The sequence below is a fragment of the Narcine bancroftii genome, chromosome 4 (genome assembly GCF_036971445.1).
Source record: "Narcine bancroftii isolate sNarBan1 chromosome 4, sNarBan1.hap1, whole genome shotgun sequence".
In the NCBI taxonomy this organism is placed as follows: domain Eukaryota; kingdom Metazoa; phylum Chordata; class Chondrichthyes; order Torpediniformes; family Narcinidae; genus Narcine; species Narcine bancroftii.
The window spans coordinates 30,499,504-30,514,589 of NC_091472.1; the positions used below are offsets into that span (position 1 = coordinate 30,499,504).

Below are 15,086 nucleotides of genomic sequence, written 5' to 3' on the forward strand. Positions count from 1 at the left end.
AAAAGTGCAGACATGCCAGAGGAACTTGAGGAAATGCTCAGACCTGAAATGTCGGGAATATATCTTTAACTCCAGTGGATGCTGTGAGGTGGGATGAGTTTCCCCCAGCATCCCTATGTTTTTAAGGTAAATCAAATGATGGCCTTTTTTGCAAGATTTGAGTTCAAGAAGAAAGAGGCCTTATTCAAATTACTTTGAGCCCTGGTGAGATGATAAAAGAATATTATATTTGTCTGAGCTACTTATTTAAAGGATGATATATATCTCTCTTTACAAAAGAGGGTGACCTGATTGACCTTTTGAGAACAGATTAAATTGACTGGATTTATGTTTTCTGGAATTTAGGATAATGGGAAGTGATCTCTGATAACCAAGTGATTCATGGATTGGCAGGAAGCTGCTATGAATAAATTTGATTTGCCAGTTCTACTAAACCCAGTTTGACCATGGCCACGATTAATCTTGTTAGTTTGCTTTTATATATTTTCTGCAATTTCTTAGATTAAAGTGGAACTGGAGGGTGTTCACTTTCTCAATGTCTCAATGTCTGAATTAAGGTTACCACCATATCTCAGTACAACTTACAATAAACCATAAATCTAAATGTAAAAAAAAAATATTTTTGGAACTCGCAAAATTCTTGGAGCATTCGAGAAAGTAAATGAAATGAAGATATTTTCCCCTACCTGGTGATTGTTAACCAGGGATCACCACCTCAGAGTAAACATTTGATCATTCAGGATTGAGTTGAAAATAAAGCTCTTCATTCAAAAGGTGGTGAATCTTTGGACTTGTCTATCAAAGAAGTTTGTGGGGTTTGCACAGGAAAGTGACACTGAGAAAAGACGTTGCATCTCCTCGAATGGAACAAAAGTCAGAACTGTCCACTCCTTTTTCTAATCCTCTCATTAAAAACAAAAGTATGTAAATAGCAAGGTGAGTTCATGAGATTAGCAGGCAACGTTAAACTGAGCCATGAAATAATATATTATCGTACAAAAGTACAAAAGCATCTGGGGCTTTTAAGGACTCCTTTGGAAATTTTTATGTGGAGGCAAAGAACATGGTTAAAACGTTAAGTTGATGCCCTTTAAATCTGTCTTGTTAAGACACCTAGTCCAAATGAAATGCAAGCTAGCTTGCTGAAATAAAGTGAATTATCAGTATTGCACTGACACAAAGGAGCGATTGCTGGAGGAATGGAGTATTACCAAATGATGTTGAACAGTCAAAATCGGGAAAGGGACAAGATGGGAGAATGTGGCACACTTAGCAAAACCACCATGATGGGCAGTTTTCAAAGTTGTGACAAAATAAATGTGCTTTGGGAAGGCATGTGGCACTAGGATTTTGTAAATGGCAAAATTGTGTCGATCTGATTACTTGAATCTTAAAATGGAAATGACTGTTTATATAATTAGATTTTTGGAAAGCAATTAACAGTCTTTATAATGAAGATGGAAGTCAGTCAGGTTGAGAGTAATATGATACAGAAATGAATGGTGGGTGATGAGCAGGGAGAACGGATCCACACAATATTTTTTATACTGACAATGAAGATCTCGAAGAGCCAAATTTGGGTCAGTTTACTTTTTTTTTGTTTCAGGTTTAACAAATGAAAGGAATTAGGAGAAAAGCCATAACAAATTTGCATAATGCAAAACTTGGCCGGGTAACAGATTTTTAGGATAATAAAATGGGGAAGACCATTTCAGATGGAATACAGTAGGCACTTTTGCACAGCTACTGAACAGCAGAAAGTTTCTGCTCCCGTCGGTGGCAGGGTCTGAATGTCGGGATGGAATTTTTATGCAAATTCAATCCATAATTTTTCCACACGTACCCTTATACATTTTTACGGAGCAGCTGTAGTGCAAATGGACCGCAGCCACTCTGTAAGAAACAGGCCTAATGAATCCGACATCCCCCCTTAGACAGACTCCGCAACACAGGAAGGCTGTCTAAAAGTGCCCCCTGTGTAAACGACTACATCAGGACACACGGGAGGTAAGTATGCTAATTTTTTTCAGAATAATTTTGAAGTTTCTGTGTAAAATAAATAAATAAATAAATAAAAAAAAAAATAATAATAAATAAAATTTAAAAAAATAAAATAAAATTAATTAAAGAAAATACCATGATCGTGAAGTAGAACATTTAACAAGAACCACAATAGAAACACAATGCTTAGAAATTCCAATGAACAACAAATAATACTCTAGAATTTGTAGCCGTGACACATCATTGGTATGGGCTTCTTCTCCAAGTCAAATAACTACTGAGATTAACATGTTTGGGTGTAGTGATTAGATGGGTGTTTCTGGTCTTCAGATGTGTAATGGCCTGCCTGGAGCCAAGTTCTGGGAGCTAATGCTCCTGAGATAGTATGACCAGGAATTCATGGCCAATTAGCAAGCATGTTGTTTTTTACCAAGGAGGTTCTCAAATCCTTAAACTGTTGCTCTCCACCAGTTAAGCTGTTGCTTGACAGTGGCTTGCAAACCACATGTGGCTCTTTTATATGTAATGTGGAGCTCACAGAAATATGTTGGCTGGTGAGATACCAGTGCTCCTGAAGCCGCCCTGGGACATTATGATTCCTTGCAGCCAGACGAGGGGTCCCAGGACAGTAACAGCCCAGGCTGTAAGACAAGAAGAGGGAAAAGGGAGTGGGCACTGGAGGAATGGCCCCACAGAGAAGTGGAATGAACAGAGCATGCTAGAGGGTTCTCCTCACTCAGGCCAGGCCTCACCACAGCAGAGCCCCACAAAAGTGGGGGGTGCAGTAGGAGAGTCAGGCAAAGCTGAGGGTCTTCTGCAGGGAGTGACTGCAGAGGTCAGGAAGCTGGGGCTGGGCCAGGAGAGCTCCAATGAAGCATGGCTTACACCAGAGGCAGGATGTCCAGGTACCCTGGCAGGGGAGAAGCAAGATGACCAATACAGGGAGGAGAGGCTGGAGGGTGTCCACAATGAGGACCTCATTCAGGTGCCAAGCCAGGACAGAGCTGGAGCTGGCAGCAGCAGTGAAAGCCCTGTAAGTGGCCAAGGGCAACCCTCGCCCTACCAGATGGAGAGATGGCACCAGGCAGCACAGATGTTAGACCTCTCCAATACCTCAGCCTCTTCTCTCAGCAGCTGCTCCTCCCATCCCACCAGTGACTAAGAAGAGGGGAGCAGAGGGTGGAATGGGGAGGAACAGAGCTGTGGAACCCCTGGCCTCGCCCTGCCACATGAGGCAGCTTTTCATCGGATCACTTCCTGCATCGTGTGCTCAGCTGTTGGTGCTGCAATGGTGCAGGTATCTCTAGAGACCAGTGGCAGCAGTGTTCCCGAAGGTAACACATAAGAAACAGGAGCAGGAGTCGCCCATCCGGCCTGTTGAGCTTGCCACCATATTCAGTTAGATCACAGCTAAACTGGCCATAGACCCAACTCCTTGTTTCCCCCATAACAGTAAATTGCCCTATGATCCAAGAATATATCTTAATGTATCTTATATACTGTAGATTTAATGAAGCAGTCTCTACTGCTTCCTTGGGCAGAGATTTCCATAGAAAATCAGTCAGGATTTTAAAAATATTTGGTATGTTTATGTGTACTTTTGATTATTGAATCTAATACAAAAAACTATATCCAGTATTGTTCATGCATGTACATGTATTTCTTAATATTTATATGACATTTTTGTAACAAAATGTGCATGTAAGAGTAAAAATTTGTATGTAATCTTTTTTATGTCTTGCGGCCAGTGCCGGATTAAGGTATTGTGGGGCCTGTAACCTTTATTTTAAGAGGCTGGCTGGTGCACGTGTGCTGAGGGGGAGATGTGACAGCAGCACACGAAGTGCCGTCTAGTGCATGCACAATGAGGGGGAAGTGTGACTGTGGTGTCCCCCCTCCACCCCGAGAGAGAATTTCGGATGCTGACCCTGCATGTCCGTGGATGTAAATTTGAAAATGTCTTAATTATTCTTAACAAAATGATGCAAGTTTTCTCAGATCACTATATATTCAGTGATTACCAGTGGTGTATCTAGGGGACATAGCGGCTATGGCAAGCATTGAAATTGCACCTCCCCATCCTCTGTTAAAACTTATTTACACATTTTGCACTTACACTGAAATTGGGCCCACCTTCCCCTCTCCTCTCCCCCTCTGTTAAACTTGCTTAAACATGTTGTTGAAACAAACCTTACTTATGGCAGTGGCAGCTGGCTCAATGTGGGATCAATGGCCGTCTTTGTTACCCTTAATCCCTCTCGCAGCTGGAACCGCCTCGGTGATTCCCCGGCGCAGTCGTGCTGGCAGAGTGGTTCCAGCTGCATGGGAGATTATAGATAACAAAGATGGACACTGCTCCTGCATTGAGCTGTCGCCGAGAGCTGCGGTTGTGGCCCTGAAGCGGCCCAATCAGATGCTGGGATGGGGCTCCAATGAACTCCAGCAGCACTGCGACCCTGCTGCCGCATTGGGAGTTAGATTTGTGGGGTGTGGAGGGGGGGGTGAGAGAGTGGGCAGCTGGGGATGGGGGTGGGATGAGGGGGGAGATGGGCAGGCAGACAGCCAGGGCTAGGAGCTAAGCTGTCAAGCAGGGTGAGGGCAGTGCCCCCCCCTCCCCCCTCCCCCTTAAGGTTAGCCATTTTAGCCAACTATCACCTTTAATCGGGGTTATTAACACAGATTATCAGTGTGGAATCTCATAGCTGCTGCACAAAGATGAAAAAGAAAATGTTTCTCCTAATTCATTAACGTGGGGCCCCTTGAAAATCCGGGGCCTATAGCATATGTTACTTTCGCTACTACTGTACATTAATCCAGCCCTGCTGTGGCTCTCATACATATCAAGCTTATCATATGTGGCTCTTACATTAAGCAAGATTGGCCACCCCTGATGTATGCTATGGGACATGGTGCCAGGATGTGAGTGATGTGGCTTGCCTGTTGGAGCTGGCTGAATGCATTCAATTCTTTACCTTAACTTGTGATCCTTAATGACATTTTCCCCCCACACTCAGGCTTGTTGTGTTGAACACAAGTGTGATTGGTGAAAAAAAGCCTTCACAAATTATTTTCTGTATTTTCCTCAAAGGAGATGCTGCTAAGTATTTCAAGCATTTTCTGTTTAATGAAGTATTGTAAAACCTTTTAATTTTATGATTGTTTCACAAAACTCACATTTTTAAATTTCTTCAATTGTAATTCCCTCATCAGGTGGTTTCCAAGGGCATTCCCATGAATGGTAGGATGATCCATTCCCTTTCAGGCAAGAAGTCCTCACTCCCTTATGGAAAAAAAGGACAGGTAAATTTTATGTTGTAGTGTTATTAATCACAGAACCGGGTCCTTTGGCCCAACTTTACCATGATGACCAAGTTGTCTTCTGAATTTGTCCCAGTTGTCTGCTCGGCTCATATCTAATGCTTTGAGAGGTTGGGCATGGCCAAAATTAACATGTACTAAAGCAAATACCTGGTCCCACAGCAATTCACCTATCGTCACAATCCTTCCAAAGCAGATGCAATATCACTGGATCTCCACTCCCCTCTGGATCACGTAGAAAGCAGCATCTCATACATACGACCGCTCTTCATCAACTACAGCTTAGCCTTCAACACCATTATTCCTTCAGTGCTGATCAACAGGCTCCAAATACAAGGCCTCTGCATCTCCTTCTGCAATGGGATCCTTCACTTCCTCATCAGAAGACCACAGTCAGAACGAATTGAAATCAACGTCCCCTCCTCACTGACAATCAACACAGGAACACCTCAAGGATTTGTGCTTAGGCCCACTGCTCTACTTGCTAGCCACTGTGTGGCTCAGCATAAGTCTAATGCTATTTACAAATATGCCGATGATTCCGCGGTTGGCAGCAGAATCTCAAATGGCAATGAGGAAGCATACAGGAGGAAGATAGATCAGTTCATTGACTGGTGTCACACAAACAACCTTGTGCTCAAGGTTAGCAAAACCAAGGAGATGATTACAGACTTCAGGAGGAAGTCCTCATCAAGGGCTCAGCATTGAAGAGGGTCAAGAACTTAAAATTTCTGGGTACCATCATCTTAGAGGATCTGTCCTGCAGTTTGAGGAGATTCACTGAAGACTCTCAAAAACTTCTACAGGTAAACCATGGAGAGCATTTTGGCTGGTTGCAACACTGTCTGGCTTGGAGATGCCAATGCTCAGGACAGGAAAAAAGTGAAGGTTGTTAAATCAGCCTCCGACATTACAGGCACCCATCGAGGACATCTACAAGAGACAGTTTCTTAAGAAAGAAGCCTCTATCCCAATGGTTCTCAACCTTTTTCTTTCCACTCACATACCACTTTAAGTAATTTCTATGCCATTAGTAAGGGATTGCTTAAGGTGGTACGTGAGTGGGAAGGGAAGGTTGAAAATCACTAGTCTACACCCAACTGTTTCTGAAATATTTTGCTTGAGAAAAACTGTCATTGGCCCATTTCCTTTGGAATTATGAAACCGTGCACCTAATGAGTCAATTAGGTACGATTTAAACTGTGGTTTTCAAACTCTTTTTCCACCCACATCAGCAATCCCTTACTAATCACAGAACACCTATAGCATAGGGACCACTTAAAGTGGTACATGAGTGGAAAGGAAAAGTTAAGAGCCACTGCTCTATCATGAAGGACCAACACCACCCAGGCCATACTATCTTCCCTCTGCTTTCTTCTTTTCTTTCTTCTTCTTTGGCTTGGCTTCGCGGACGAAGATTTATGGAGGGGGTAAATGTCCACATCAGCTGCAGGCTCGTTTGTGGCTGACAAGTCCGATGCGGGACAGGCAGACACGGTTGCAGGGGAAAATTGGTTGGTTGGGGTTGGGTGTTGGGTTTTTCCTCCTTTGCCTTTTGTCAGTGAGGTGGGCTCTGCGGTCTTCTTCAAAGGAGGTTGCTGCCCGCCGAACTGTGAGGCGCCAAGATGCACGGTTTGAGGCGATATCAGCCCACTGGCAGTGGTCAATGTGGCAGGCACTCTCTGCTACCATCAGGAAAAAGTACAGGAGCCTGAAGACGAGCACTCAGCGGCACAAGAACAGCTTCTTTCCCTCTGCCATCATATTCCTGAATGAACAATGAACCGATGACACGGCCTTATTTTTGAATTTTTCATACACTTTTTTAAATAATTTATTTTGTAAAGTGGTTTATGTAAATTTTTACACTCTGATGCAAAACAATAAATTTTGTGACGGATTCATGACTATAAATTATAAAACGAATTCTGATATCCCTCTACCTTTCCAATTCGTCTAATTATCAAAGGTAATTGTACCCACTTCTACAATGTCATCGGCCAGCTCATGCCATATATGCCGATGATTCTGCGGTTGGCAGCAGAATATCAATGGCAATGAGGAAGCATACAGGAGGGAGATAGATCAGCTCATTGACTGGTGTCACACAAACAACCTTGTGCTCAAGGTTAGCAAAACCAAGGAAATGATTACAGACTTCACTTGAACTTATGCCTTCTACTCCCTTTGATTCCACTACCCTGAACAAAAGACTGTGACTATTCACCTTATCTATTCCCCTAATAATTTTGGATATCTCTACAAAGTAACGCCTCAGCCTCCAGGGAAAAAAAGTTCCAGTGTATCCAGTCTCTCCTTATAACTCGATTCCTCCACTGCAGCTAACATGCTCATAAATCTTGTGCAACAAAAAGAATTACTGCATTTAGCCCTACCAATCTTGCAAAATCTTGCAAAAATCCAGGAGATTTTTTTGAAAGCATATTCAATGTTGAAGCCCAGAAGCTGTCAGACCTGCAGACTATGTCCAACTCTTGCATGTTGTCGACTTCCGACTTAACGATTTGAAGACGGCCCAGGGGTAATCTACGAGCCTGTGGACCCCAAGTGGGTTACTGTATGTTTAACGTCTGCATGTTGATATGATGGGGTCACTGGGCAAGGGAAACACTTGGGCATGGCTTGGAAAGGACAGGAACCAGGTTGAAGACTTGTCAGGCAGCTGATGACATTGGAGGGCTGACAGATGCAGTTCACTTGCATACGCGAGTTGCGATCCATGACATAATGATTACAACCAGGTCGATGGAAGAAATTTTGTTGCATAAATGCTTTTTGAAATTAAATAATGTGCAGTATGAAAAACAATAATTAACCACCCAAGGCCTTTTGCATGACCCAAAAGTACTTTCCTTCTGGCAAATATAAAGGATATTCATTTCTGTGGGGGTGGTGGGGAGGGGGGGAATAAACAAACTAGAGCAGGAAACATTAGCAAATAATGAGGAGTAAACTGGAAGAAGGAAACCGAGAGGGACAGATCCAAACCCCTACCTTTTCATCGGGTGCGTGTTAAAAGGTAAACAAACTGCACAAAATTATGTTTTTTCCAACTTGAATTTCTGGACTCTACTGCAGGTGATGGAAAATTACAGTATGGCCCTTTCACTCGGAATGCAAATTCCTGCTCCCTGCAACTCCCCCTCCCCACCTGTATGGATTTTTTTTTCCTATCCTGTGCCTTCGTGTCAAAGTGCAAAACAAATCATTGGTTTTGTTTGCTTTTTTGGACTTGCAGCTGCTTTGCAAAACAAACAAGTGACCCTCTACAGCAACCATATTTCGACTATCACCCAAGAATTGTATAGTATTCAAAATTGTCTCCTTGCCTTCCAGTATATCCTGTCAGTGGACAGAGGAAACTTAAACCGAGAACTATTATTTGGTGAGTTAATGCTTTCAAACTCCTTCCAAAGTTGTTTTGTTCTGTTTTTTGACATCCTGCTAAAATGTGCTCGGTTTGTTTGATTTTTCAGCTGCTAGCCAGTACCCAAATGTGAAGTTAAACTTTGAAGAGAAGTTGCAACACTACAATATAGAGAAGGCACTGCTGACATTTATCAGGTAACCTCCAGTTGCCCTTTTGTAAAGCCAAAATTCAAGTTCTGTTTAGTCTGCAGATAAGATAGGCCTGTCGATCATAGAACTAGCGAGCACAGAACTGCAAGTGTCTTCAAGGGAAGTGAAGAATTAAGTTGTGGCAAGTAAAAACTGTTTCCTCCAGTGTGACAACTTCTCTTTGGCCTCAGGTGTTAAAATAGAGAATGGGCGTGGATGCATCTGCTTTTTGTGCCAGGGCATGCGTGGTGTTTTTTTTTGTGCAGTTTCATGCGGGCAGATTCTTAAATATCACTCGACAATCGCATTATCAAATGAAAACAATGCATCAGACTCTTGTTGCCAGATTTATTTCTTTAAATAAGAATAAGTAGTTTCAGAGCCTCAACATTAATATGCCATTTCTGATAGTTCCCCTTTCCAAATAATTCCTTCTGCTCTTTCCATGCTCATACTTGGCATTTCTCAAGTTCAGTTTCTATCCATTTATAAAATGATAACATTGGGGTTGATTCCATGAACTTCAATTAACTGGCTAGAATATATAAAGTACAAATTCATCTCCGAGTGGTGCAAGAGAGGTCTTGGAGCAAGAAGGTCCCCGTTGGAGTCGGAGTCGGAATAAACTTTTGCATAGCCTGGAGATTGTTTCTGATTACCTTTGCAGGATGAGATCATTGATCGATTTTGATCACATCTTGAGGGTGGTTTTTCAGGTCATTTCTGTTAAACGACCCTCAAGATGTGATCCTGACTCCAAGCCCTGTTTATTTGGACCTACTTTGCCCCTGCCTTTCTTTACTTCAATTGTTTAAATGCATTATTTAAATTAGTAATCTGTCCTTCAATAAATCGAGTCATATAATAATTGCATTTTCCGACTGACATTCAGCTGTGCGGTTTTGTAGATCCACAGGGAAGGTTGGAAAAAATATACAACTTAATTGCTTTTTTTTAAGTGAGCATTTCAAAATCCATTTACAGCCACCATGCAAACTAAAAGCAATTATTTTTTTAGTAATTGTACATTCGATGTTTTTTAAATAATGGTGCTTGCTGCTGCAATTGTCATGTGTCTTGATTGTCATTTGGAATTATTCATCTGCAGTTGACAAAAGTGTACGTTAGCAAGACATACACTATGATTAGACTACATTAGCAAGAGAAGCACAGGCCACAAAAGATGTGCCAGAATCTCATTGGCTTGTTCATTTAAGTTTATAATTTACAGATACAGCATGGTAACAGGGCCTTGAAGTTCTGGTGTGACTAGTTAAACTACCAACCCTGTACATCTTTTGGAAAATTGGAGGAAACCAGACACCAGAAACATGCAAACTCCTTACAGACAGCACCGGATTCGAACCTGAATTGTTGGCCCTTTATTTTTAAAGGAAGTCTTCATATTGGATGTTTTGAAACATTTAGAATTCAAGTCTTTCAGGCTTCATGTCATCTTCATTAAATCGAATGGCTTTGTGTTCACACCAGACCTGACAGCTCCACCTTTGAAGTTTCACATGACCTCGTTGTTGGATGCGATGGAGCGTTTTCAACCGTAAGGAAACAGTTCATGCGACAACACAGGTTTGATTACAGCCACGTTTACATCCCTCATGGTTACATGGAGCTTACAATACCTCCTAGAAATGGTGACGTAAGGATTAATTTTAATGTTTTAAGAAATATTCTTCCCACTTGCTTTGTCCCTGTTAAAAAAGGTCCACATTAAAAATGAAAACATTTTTCTTCTAGTTTGCAATGGAACCCAATTTCCTTCACATTTGGCCCAGAAACACCTTTATGATGATCGCTTTGCCTAACCTGGTGAGTATTGCCTATTTCTCTAATGGACTCTTCTCATACCTCTGCTGCACTAGACCACGTTTTAGCTGGGTGCTGTTTGGATTTGTGGAGCTTTGGGGTTGAATGGGAACTCACTCTTTGGGGCTATGCACTTCTGAGCTGCCGATGTAACATGATTGCATTTAGTACAGCAAAACCCCTGGGGATGGGTAGATGCCGGACAATTGTATTTTTCAGTTGCTTGGGATTGTGTGTTGTGTGAACTAACAGCGAGGTGCACCAATTTTAAACAAGTAATTTTTACCTATTTATTTTCCTCAATTTTTTTTGCCGGTTGCTTGAATTCTGGAAAACCCTGGTTTTACTGCATTAAACTCTTACCGTGTAGAACCAAGAGTTCTCTAATTAACCCAGATAATTAAAAAAAGATAGTTTTGCAAATTTATTTCTATCTATTTATATAGTATAGCTACTGTAGTTTCTATCGACATAATGGAATTCTAAGTTTGGATGGATTTCACATTCTTCATCAAATGGAATTAGATGGAAGGTCAGTTTGGATTATGCTCCCTTGGAACTAGTTTGAATAATCTGCAAGCACCGACATTCATTTTGGTTTTGGAAAGGCTAATTTTTTTTTTATAACCCTCTAGTGTATAAAGTATTTAAATGCCATATTGTTTACTTTACCTGGACAGGACAAGTCATTTACGTGCACTTTGTTTATGCCTTTTGAAGACTTTGAGAGACTTACAACAGGAGATGAAGTGCTTCAGTTTTTCAAGAAATACTTCCCGGATTCTTTACCGCTGATAGGAATGTAAGCATTTTTTTAAAAAAATCAAGATATTTACTCCGCTACCAAGTTATCATAAAATCACAAAATGGTCACAGCACAGAAAGTTTCCTAAGATTCATCCATAACTGCGTAAGACCAATTCACCTACAGGTTTTTTTTTCATTTCAGATACTTATTCAGCTTTCTTTTGAATGCTAACATGGGAATTTAACTCCACTGATATTCGTCCAGATACTAATTATTTGCTATGTAAAAACTCTTTTCCTCTGGTCATTGTTGGTTCATTTCCCAACCATCTTTATTCTATGGCCCATCAATGGAAGCAGTTTCTATACATGTTCATGATTTTAAGTACCTTTATCAGATCTCCCCACAACCTTTTCTATTCCTCAGAGAACAATCCTACCTGCTCATTCTATCTACATAACTGAAAGCCCTCATTTGACCCAAACAGCGTGGAAACAGACCCTTTCTCCCAACTTACCCATGCTGCATTTGGCCTGCATCGTTCTAAAGCTATTTTATTCATGTATCCTTCCAAATTTTTCTTTAAAGTTGCAATAGTACCTGAATCTGGCAGCCGGATCCATCCAATCACCACCCTCTTCATTAAAAAAAAAGTTACCCTTCAGTTTATGATTAAATCTCTCCTCACCACCCCCACCCCCTCACTTTAAACCTGGGTAGGAAGGGAAGGTTGAGAATCACTGCTCAAGACACAATTGTTACTGAAATATTTTGCTTGAGAAGAATTGTAATTGGCCCATTTCCTTTGGAGGTATGAAACCATGCACATAATGAGTCAATTAGGTACGATTAAAACAGTGGTTTACAAACTTTTTCTTTCCACCCACATACCACCTTAAGCAATCTCATGAATCACAGAGCATCTATTGGCATAGGGAATACTTAAAGTGGTATGTGAGTGGAAAGAAAAAAGTTGAGAACCACTGATCTACACCCTTACTGTAACCTCCTGCCCTCTGAACATAAGAAACAGGCCATCCAGCCCATCAAGGGTATTCTGCCATTCAATATGATCACGGCTAATCTAATGATAGGCTCATCTCCACCTACTTGCCTTTTCCCCATATCCCTTAATTCCCTTACTATGTAAAAATCTATCCAAACTTAAATATATTTACAGAGGTTGCCTCCACTGCTTCAATGGGCAGCGAATTCCATAGATTCACCACCCTCGGGGAAATACAATTCCTCCTCAATTCTGTCCTAAATCATCTACCCTGAATTTTGAGGCTATGTCCCCAAGTTCTGGTCTCCCCTACCATTGGAAACAACTTACCTATCTCTCTCTTATCTAAGCCTTTCATAATTTTACATGTTTCCCTCAGATTCCATCTCATTCTTCTAACTTCCAGTGATTAGAGTCTGAGAAGAGACAGGAGTATCAAAGCCAACCCACCAGTCTAAGGAACAACTTCTTCCCATGGGCAGTGAGAATAATGAACTACCAAAGGAACGGCTCACACTAACCATCTGAGACTTCCATTTGTACAAAGCAATATTTATTTTTATAGATATAATACTTGTCCTACATGTGTATTATTGGTCTGGTTGTGTGTCTGCATGTTTTTGCTCCAAGGACCAGAGAACACTGTTTTGTCGGGTTGTACTTGTATAATCAGATGACACTAAACTTGACTTAACTCACTCTCCTCATCCCTGGAATCAACTTGGTGAGCTTCCTCTGCACCACCTCCAAATCTAGTAAAGAGACCAGAACTGCATGCAGTATTCCAGATACGGCCTCACCAGTGCCTTTTACATTTGCAGCACAACTTCCCTGATTATAAATTCAATCCCTCTACCAATGAAGGACAATGATCCATTTGCATTTGGACTTGCAGTACTCATTCTCACTTGACCATGACTTCTCCTCTGCCATAGTGAAAGAGCCCTCAATCACGCCCCTTAATTTGTTCACATCTTCTAGCAGCCCTTCTCCTCGGCAGAGCAGGATAAGAATTCCCCTTGGTCCTCGCCTACCACTCCATCACCCTCCATGTACAACAGATCATACTTTGCAATTTATGCCAATTCCAACAAGATTCCTCATTGGAAACATCCTTCCCTCCCACTTCCTTTCATCATTTTAAATGGATTGCAACTCCCTGATCCACTTTTATATCCCTGCCCACTGGTCCCCAGCATATGGCACTTTCCCACACAAGGTGTCCTTTAACTACTTCCTTTCTCTCCATCCAGAAATCTCTCCTAACCACTGGCCCACTTCTGAATAATTGGTACTGCATCACATCCCCCTGGTCTTATAACATCATAAGATATAAGAGCAGAAGTAGGCCATTTGGTCCATCGAGTCTACTCTGTCATTCCATCATGAACTGATCCATTCACCCATTCAGCTCCCTTCTCCTGGCTTCTCACCATAACCTTTGATACTCTGACTATTCAAATACCTATCAATCTCTGCATTATATACATCCAATGATTTGGCCTCCACAGTCGCCGGTGGTACAAAAAAAAATCCAGAGGTTCATCACTCTCTGGCTAAAGAAATTCCTCCACCTCTCAGTTTTAAATGGGCACCCTTCAATCCTAAAGTTGTGCCTTCTTGTCCTGGACTCCCCTACCGTGGGAAACAACCTTGCCACATCTACACTATCCAGTCCTTTTAATATTCAAAATGTTTCTTTGAGGTCCCCATTCATTCTTCTGAATTTGAAGGAATACAGACCAAGAGCCGTCAAATGTTCCACACGTGCTAATCTCTTCATTCCAGGAATCATTCTTGTGAATCTTCTCTGAACCCTCTCCAGTGCCAACACATCCTTCCTGGTAAATAAGGAGCCAAAAACCCTACGCTGTACTCTAAGTGAGGCCTCACCAGTTCCTTAAAAGTGTCAACATCACATCTTTTGCTCTTTTATCCTATTATTCCAGATAAGAATGCTAACGTGCCATTCCCCACCTTAGCCTGGAAGTTAACCTTTAGCTTATCCTACATGAGGACTCCAAGTTCAGTTCATTTATTTGCCATCTCATTGTACCATTACAACCCAACAAAATAGCCCTCTCTGGTCCACAGTGCCAAACACGCATGCAGACGTACAACCGAGCATACAGTGCCCAATGGTCATGTATTAAAATAAATATTTTTAATAAATAGTAGTCGCGGAAAGTTGTTATAGCAATTGTTCAGCAGTCTTACAGGGTAGAAGCTTTTCCTCTGCCTGTTTATATCTTTACCCCAACAGGTGTAGCTGGCAGATGTTATGTGCGGAGTAGTAGGGGTCCTCCTTGATTTTGCGAGCCCTCTTTAAGCAATGATCCTGGTAAATCACATCATTAGGGTGGGGGGGGGAGGGAGATCCCAGTGATTCTTTCTGTCACTTTTATGGTCCTATGCATCGACCTCTGATCCGATGCTCTACATTAAAACTGTGATGCTGCTGTCCAGGACGCTCTCGATTGAGATCCTATAGAAAGTTGACAGAATGGTGGCTGGTAACCTTGCCCACCTCAACCTTCCAAAGAAGTGCAGTTGCTGTTGTACCTTCCAATCAAGTGAGAAGATGTATGTCCAGGATAGGTCACATCTCAA

The 15,086-nt window shown here is 41.8% G+C and overlaps 1 protein-coding gene across 1 annotated transcript in view; it reads left to right on the plus strand.

The window, feature by feature from the left end:
• kmo (kynurenine 3-monooxygenase) overlaps positions 1-15,086 on the plus strand; it is a 43,966-nt gene that overhangs the window by 9,318 nt on the left and 19,562 nt on the right. The window contains exons 4-9 of the mRNA XM_069931009.1: positions 5,212-5,301; positions 8,677-8,725; positions 8,817-8,904; positions 10,390-10,555; positions 10,654-10,725; positions 11,403-11,524. Of these exons, the coding sequence (XP_069787110.1) occupies positions 5,212-5,301; positions 8,677-8,725; positions 8,817-8,904; positions 10,390-10,555; positions 10,654-10,725; positions 11,403-11,524 (587 nt within the window). The remainder of the gene's footprint in view (positions 1-5,211; positions 5,302-8,676; positions 8,726-8,816; positions 8,905-10,389; positions 10,556-10,653; positions 10,726-11,402; positions 11,525-15,086) is intronic.